The 7,316-nt window shown below is 35.9% G+C and overlaps 1 protein-coding gene across 1 annotated transcript; it reads right to left on the bottom strand.

Moving 5' to 3' along the window:
* Positions 1–4,663: 4,663 nt before the first annotated feature.
* Positions 4,664–7,055, bottom strand: LOC121805066 (carbonyl reductase [NADPH] 1-like). Its single transcript, XM_042204819.1, has 4 exons — positions 6,894–7,055; positions 5,868–6,126; positions 5,370–5,564; positions 4,664–5,225 (listed from the first exon to the last, which is right to left on the bottom strand). Exons 1-4 carry the CDS (start codon positions 6,983–6,985, stop codon positions 4,830–4,832), a joined length of 942 nt encoding a protein of 313 aa, XP_042060753.1. The 5' UTR covers positions 6,986–7,055; the 3' UTR covers positions 4,664–4,829.
* Positions 7,056–7,316: the final 261 nt, after the last annotated feature.

Genomic DNA, 7,316 nt, shown 5'->3' with positions numbered 1-7,316 from the left:
AAATATTATTAAACTTAATTGAGGATAAGTATAATTACATTTTAGTGAAATATAAATATAATTATATAAATGTATACCTAATATATTAAAACTCATATCTAATTAACTATATATATGACTATATTCAAATTTAGTGTGATAAATTACTATTAAAGTTTATTAAATAACAACTGTAATTAACATGTTTTATTTACTCCCTCCATCCAAGGATATTATACTCGTATACCACTTTTGGGTGTCCCAGCATACTTGAGTCATTTCTATTTATGGTAAAAATTTACTTTATTACCAACTCCACTTACATCACTAAACAACACCTCCTAAATTTTTGTGCCAAAAGAATAATTAATCATAATTAATTAATCAATTTATAAAATTAAATTAATCAAAGAATAAATGAAAATTTATTCATTGATTATAAGAATAATTAAAGTTATTATTATGTCACAACAATTGAAGTGGTGGAGTGGTAATGGAGTTGGACTTACATACATGAGGTTTACGGTTCGAATCCCATCAGACTTAAATTTTTGAAAAAGTTGCTGAAAATTTAAATAACCGGTTCAACCGGCCGGTGGTTTCCGATCGAACTGGCCGGTTCATCAGGTTCAAAACGGCTCAACCTCTTGACGGTTTTATGTGGTGATCCGGACCGGCAAGAGCACCTGTTCGCAGCCGAACTGGTCTGACCGGCCGGTCTGGTCCGATTTTTAAAACAATTGTTTAAGGTGAGAAGTAAAGAGGATTATATGTGCAAGTTGAAAAAGAGCTTGTACGGTTTGAAGCAAGCTTCGAGACCATGGTACAAGAAATTTGAGTTTGAGATAAGGCAGAAAGGCTACACGAAAACTAGCTTTGACCATTGTGTATTTGTCCAAAAATTCTCCCCTGGTGATTTTATTATCCTAGTGATTTATTTTGATGATAAGCTCATTGATGGTCAAAGTGTTCCCAGAATTTGCTAGTTGAAGCATGAGTTGAGCAAATTTTCGAAATGAAAGATTTAGGGCAAGCAAAGAGAATGCTTGGGCTAAGCATATCGAGAGCAGAAAAAAAAAGGAAATTGTGGCGGTCACAAGAAAGGTACATTGGAACAGTGCTTGAGAGATTTCAAATGGAGAAGGCTAAGCCAGTTAGCACTCCATTGGTGACGCATATAAAGTTGAGTAGCAAACAGGGTCCCCTCCACTGATGAAGAAAAAAGGAAGAAATGAGGAGCGTTCCTTATTCTTCTGTTGTTGGTAGTTTGATGTATGTTATGGTTTGTTCAAGACCCGATTTAGCTCATGCAGTTGGTGAAGTGAGTAGATTTATCTCCAATCCAGGGAGAGAGCATTCAAATGCAGTAAAGTGGATTTAGAGATATCTTCGTGATACTTTAGGTTTAAAGTGTTGCTTTGGAGGTGGGAAACCTGTTCACTCAGTTATACAAATTCTGATATGGCTGGAGATGTTGATACCTTAAGGTCTACTTCAGGGGTTTTGAATATTTTTGCAGGGAGAGTTCTTTCTTGGCAATCTAAATTGCAAAAATGTGTTGCTTTTTCAACAACAGAAGCTGAGTTCGTTGCAGCAACAGAAGTGTGCAAAGAGTTGTTTTTGAAGAGGTTCTTGAAGGAACTTGGATACTCTCAAGAAAGGTATGTCTTACTTTGTGATAGTCAAAGTGCAATACATCGTGCAAAGCAACCTACTTTTCATTCCAAGTCTAAACATATTTATGTGAAATATCATTGGATACGTGATGTTCTTATGAAAATTTGATCGAACTTGAGAAGGTTCATACAGATGATAATGGGGATGATATGATGACAAGGATTTTACCAAGATGCAAGTTTGAAGTTTGTTGTTCTCTAGCCGCATTGGCAAGATCCTCCACACAGTTGTGAGGTGGGAGATTTGTTGGGTTAGGACTCCCAACTTGTGGAAAAAGACCCATATGGTGTTGGCTCATTTATTTAATTAAATAGAACAATGGAGAACTTATAAATACCTACCAAGAGTCTACGAGCCGTCCATATTGAGAGAAGAGATAGAGAGAGAAAAACGTGTAGAAGGAAAGAAGAGAGAAAAGAGTGTTCTCCAAGTTTCTGCACCGCGCAGTCTCGATTTTTGTCATGATCGGAGGTCCAAACGTTGTCCGATCAACTTCAAATTTTAACTGGAGGTAGAAGACTCGTGAAGATTCGTTCCGATCGAAGGAAATTGAATTTGAACAGTCAGATCTCCAATTATAAAGTTTTGAAAGTGACTGCAGTTTCTGAAGATGTTTATTTTTGTTTTGAGTTTGTGTTGATTATCTAGTGCCTTCGTGGTGTTGTTAAGGATTAGATAACATTGTAAACTTCTTGGTTGTATTCTCTCCTTGGTGATAGTGGATTTGGTAGACCGGTGGGTCTCGTGGTTTTTATCTCTTCACATTGAAGAGAGATTTCCACCTATAATCTTCGTGTTGATATTTTCTATTATCGCTTCTCATTATCATATTATTGATTTGTCCCCATTAGGTGTTATTCTATTATGCTCCTATCATATTATTGATTTGTCCCCATTAGGTCCTACTATCCACTAACACTACTTTAACTACCATTCTCTCCCTCTCTCTTACTTTACCATACCATTCTCATTCTCTCTCTTTATTTACCCATTTTTTCTTAATTCTCGAGTCATACTCATTACCCATATTTTTATGGGACGGAGGGAGTATCAAGATTCAAGAGTAATTAAAATGAGTTTTATTTTGGTAAGGAAATAAAATTAAAATGAAAAATATTCTATACAAAATTATCAAGATTCCAACACCAAATCCCAAGTACCAAGGACAAAACAGAAAACCATATCTACTACTCCCTCCTTCCTACAAGAATATGCACTCTTTCTGTTTTAGTGCGTTCCACAAAAATATGCACTTTCTAATTTTGGAAAGTCTTTTCTCTCTAATGAGGTGGGACCTTTTCTCAACTAATAATACTTTAATTACTTTTTCTTTCTATATCTCTCTTACTTTACCAATTTTACATTAAAATTCGTGCAGAATTCAAAGTGTATATTCTTTGGGGACGGAGGGAGTACTCAACAAGCTTATACTCCCTCCATCTGTGATTAAATGTCTCATATTTGACCAGCACAGGTTTTAAGAAACTATTTGACTTTATGTAAGAAAGTGGGTAGAAAAGTTAGTAGAATGTAGGTCCTATTTTTATATATTTATTTTATAATAAAATGTGTGTGGAATGAGTTAGTGGAATGTATGGTCCACTTACCAAATAGAGTAAAAGTGAAATGATACATTTAATAGCGGACGGACGAAAAAAAAGAAAAATGAGACATTTAATAGCGGACGGAGGAGTAATATCATTAACTAGGGAACAGTGGCCTCCAGGCACCATTGTACCTTTGTCCCTAGTTTTAGACATGGGCTTGGGCCTCAACCTAGCCAGGTCTGGCCATTTAACAACTCTAGATATAACAATGTATCAAATAAGAATAGATGAAAAAAAAAATTACGAAATCAAGATATTTGGCTGGATTTTTGTGCTAAGTTGGTGTATAAAAAATTGATATGTCAAGTAAATAGTAGAAGTGAGGCTGGTTTTTGTGGATGTACTGCGAATAGCGGATGCGAGTAGGATCAAGAGAGCAATATTCTCCATGAAAATTTGTCACTTATTTTTATTTTCATGTGTTCCTAAAAGTTTGTCACCTTTCATTTTTATCATTTTTTGTAATGGACCCTATATTACACTAATTCATTTATACTCATATTTTATTATAAAGCTAATACTCCATTTGTCCCGACCTAAGCGAGACGTTTCTATTTTGGCACAAGAATTAGGTAGTGGTGTTTAATGAATTAAATTATTGATAGTAAAGTAAGAGAGAGAGTAAAGTAAGATTGAGAAAAAGAGAAAAAATAAGAGAAATGATAAAGTAAGAAAGCGAAAGAGGGAATAAAGTAAGAGAGATGATAAAGTAGGAGAGATGAGAGAATAAAGTAGGTGAAAGGAGTGAGGTGATTGTTGCCAGGAAAAAAAACGTCTCACTTAGGTTGGGACGTATCAAAAAGGAACAGGTCTCACTTATGCTGGGACGGAGGGAGTATATAAAAATATGACTAACATGCCACTAACTTTTTCAACCCATTTTTTATTACTCCATATGTTCCCTCATAGTTGAGGCAGAACTTTTCGACACTGAGTTTTTCGACACTGAGTTTAAGAAAGGGATGTTTAGTGTGCTAAGTTATAAATAAAAAAGTAAGAGAGGAAAAAGTAGATAGAATGGAATAGAAAGTGAATAAAATAGAGAGAATAAAATTAAGAGTGAGAAAATTATTACCATATATAGAAATGACTCACTATGAGGGAACTCCCCAAAATGTAAAAATGATTCAACTATGTAGAAATGGAGGGAGTATATTACTTAAAATCCGTGCCGGATCAAATGATGACAAATTATTAGGGACAGAGGGAGTACGTTAAAGCGGCCAAAATGGGGTTCGCAGATAAAATTAAAAAGCCATTTAGAATAGAGTAAGGCTCTCAAACTTGCCATTTTCTTGCAGGGAAAAAACATGTTTTTTCATGTTCAGACCACAACCACTTAGCCAAAGAGTAATTGCCTCATCAATAGAATTCAGAAGAGAGGAGAGAGTGCTCCAAAATTTCAATACAAACAACACCAATTTTTTATTAAAGTTTTAACCCAAGTAAGCAGTGCAAATAACTCAGTTTTGAACATACATCAAATTAAAACAGTAGGCACAGGTAATTTTCCTTACCAGCAGCGTTACTTCGTTTCTCGTTCAAGAAGGAACGCCATCCTGTATCTTAAAAATTAATCTCACGCCTCTCAGCAAAGAATCTTCCACTCACAGTTTGGTCTTGAAGCAGGGCAAGCCATACTGCAGTATCAGCCCCTTCTTCGGGGCTAGTGTGCCCGGCCCAATCAGTCATACGTGTTTTCACCCAGCCGGGGCAGCAGCAGTTCATATATATCTTCTCACCCTCCACCTGCTCCGAGTACATCCGAGCCATTAACCTCGTGTAAACATTGACAGCCAATTTTGACAGAGAGTAGTCAGTGTAAACTTGAGGCCAACCACCCTCTTTCCAACTGCCATCTTTTACTTGCTCCAAGAACATATCCATTGTCTGGTCGACGAGTTCCTCAGAGAGTGATTCCTCATCTTCCAGCTTTCTTCTTAACTCAACATTTCCGATTCTCTACACAATCAAACGAAATTTCATCAATAGCGGTGTTGGATGGGGAAAATGTACACATGAAGAATGTGACATTTCTTTAGCAGTCATAATAAGGTATAAGGTGAAGGGAAATAGAAACGGAAAATGAAACGGTGGACCTCTTACATTCCGTCTTCCATTCAGTCTTCCCAGCCTTGAACTAACATTAACAATGCGAGCACCTGAAGTTGAGTGTCTCATGAGAGGGACCATGGCTTTGATCATGTTTTTGGTCCCGTAGTAGTTGGTAGCAATGACTTTTTCGGCATGTTCCACGGAGTTGTCTGACCCAAAATTGAAGTTTACTCCTGCATTATTTACCTAGAAAATTTTCTGGTTTATATTCAGTGGTATTCCTGATATCTTACTAGGGAAATTGTCAAATGCAATGCTACATAGTTCAATCATCTATGAATAGAAAACTAAACATGTTCACTAAAAGGCAGATTCTTATCAAACAGATAATAACAAATCTCATCAGAATTAACTATATATCTTTGTCTATATCATTTTTCCTGTCTCTGGAAATATGCAATCACTATAACTAGCATTGCTAAAGGAATGAATTTTATTTGATCCTAAAACGAATTTACCAGCAAAAGTATATGGAAGAGGCCACTCTACCAATATATCTATACCACCATAAACTCCCTCTATCCATGTAGAAAATGCTTCAATCGATGAAGGATCCATAATATCTAGTTGATGGTACACGACATTTAGACCTCGTTCTTGTAAGGCCTTTGCTACTTCTTCTCCAGCGCTAGTGTCTCTCGAGGTGAAAATAACTGTCAATCCGTGCGTGGCAAGTTGGTGTGATATCTCATATCCAATTCCCCTATTTGCACCAGTCACCACTGCAATGGTGTTGGAGGTCCACCATCTAGGAAAAACATTCATAATATATAAAAGCATGATTCAATTCAGTTATGGTCTTATTATCCTAAGGCCTTTTCAAAATGACTCCAGTGAATATCTGGATTGGAATTGGGACTGTTGAATTGGAGCCTTCAATACCACAATTTGATTTTCATATCAAAAGTAGAAAATTGGAATTCACGCACAACACACATAGTCCCACACAATCACAAAGACACAGTTAGACACACACAATCACACACATACATAAACAAAGTTACACACACACAGTCATACACATACATATACAAAGTTACACAGTCACAATTACACACACACTCACACTTACTCAAACACATGCATACACACTCTCACACACACAGTCACACACAGTTACACACACAGAGAGCACACGCACACTACACATACTACTTTGTATAATTTCGATGAATTCAATTTCCTATCATTTATACCAAACAAAAAAATTTGGAATTGAATTTTAAGGGCACAGAACAACACACAGTTTGATAATTTGCAGTAACTCAATTAATCTACCAGAATTAAAACCAGCTATCAAAATATGAATTATATTCCCCCCCCCCCCTGTGACTCGAGCCCTAAAATCCTAAATCCCTCGAATGTTGAACACATTAAAATATAAATGATAAAAAATTACTCCGACAAAACAGAGAACAAAATAAGAAGTTTACAGTAAACCTGATAGCACCGTCTCGATTGATAATTTGCAGCCTAAAAATTCCAATAGCAGAATAGAAGTTTTGGATTATTTACCTTTGACGATCGGAATAGGGAATAGTTCGGACAAGAGAGATTTCTTGGCGCCTTTTCTCTCTCCTCTCTCTAGCCTTGTCTTTGTTGCCCATGAATGATGCGTAGGGAAGCTCTCGCTCAGTAACAGTGAGTTTACTGGACTACGGGTTAGTCTCCATCTCCACTATCCTAATTTATTTTCTCTTTCTTTTTAGTCCCCAAACTGTAACCACATTTATTGTATTTTTTCACTATTCATCACAATTTTCACTAAACAATTTTCACTAAAAATGCACCCAAGGCATAGAGGATATTTTTAGACTTTCATATGTAGGTATTGAATATGGTATTTTCGCTATATCTCTTGAGTATCGAATATGATATTCTCTTATAATTTGAGTACATGAAGTGATATTTTTTATTTCACTTTTTCAATTACTTTAT

Source organism: Salvia splendens, chromosome 5 (genome assembly GCF_004379255.2).
Source record: "Salvia splendens isolate huo1 chromosome 5, SspV2, whole genome shotgun sequence".
In the NCBI taxonomy this organism is placed as follows: Eukaryota; Viridiplantae; Streptophyta; class Magnoliopsida; order Lamiales; family Lamiaceae; genus Salvia; species Salvia splendens.
Note: the sequence above shows the minus strand (reverse complement) of the source record. Positions and strands in the feature narration are given on the sequence as shown.

Bases quoted from the DNA above. Each gene is read 5' to 3' on its own strand.
- LOC121805066 (XM_042204819.1), bottom strand. From the start codon at position 6,985: ATGGGCAACAAAGACAAGGCTAGAGAGAGGAGAGAGAAAAGGCGCCAA. The intron at 5,565-5,867 runs GTAGAGTGGCCT...AAAATTTTCTAG, and splicing joins ATGGTGGTATAGATATATTG to GTAAATAATGCAGGAGTAAA. The intron at 5,226-5,369 runs GTAAGAGGTCCA...TTGATTGTGTAG, and splicing joins GACTGAATGGAAGACGGAAT to AGAATCGGAAATGTTGAGTT.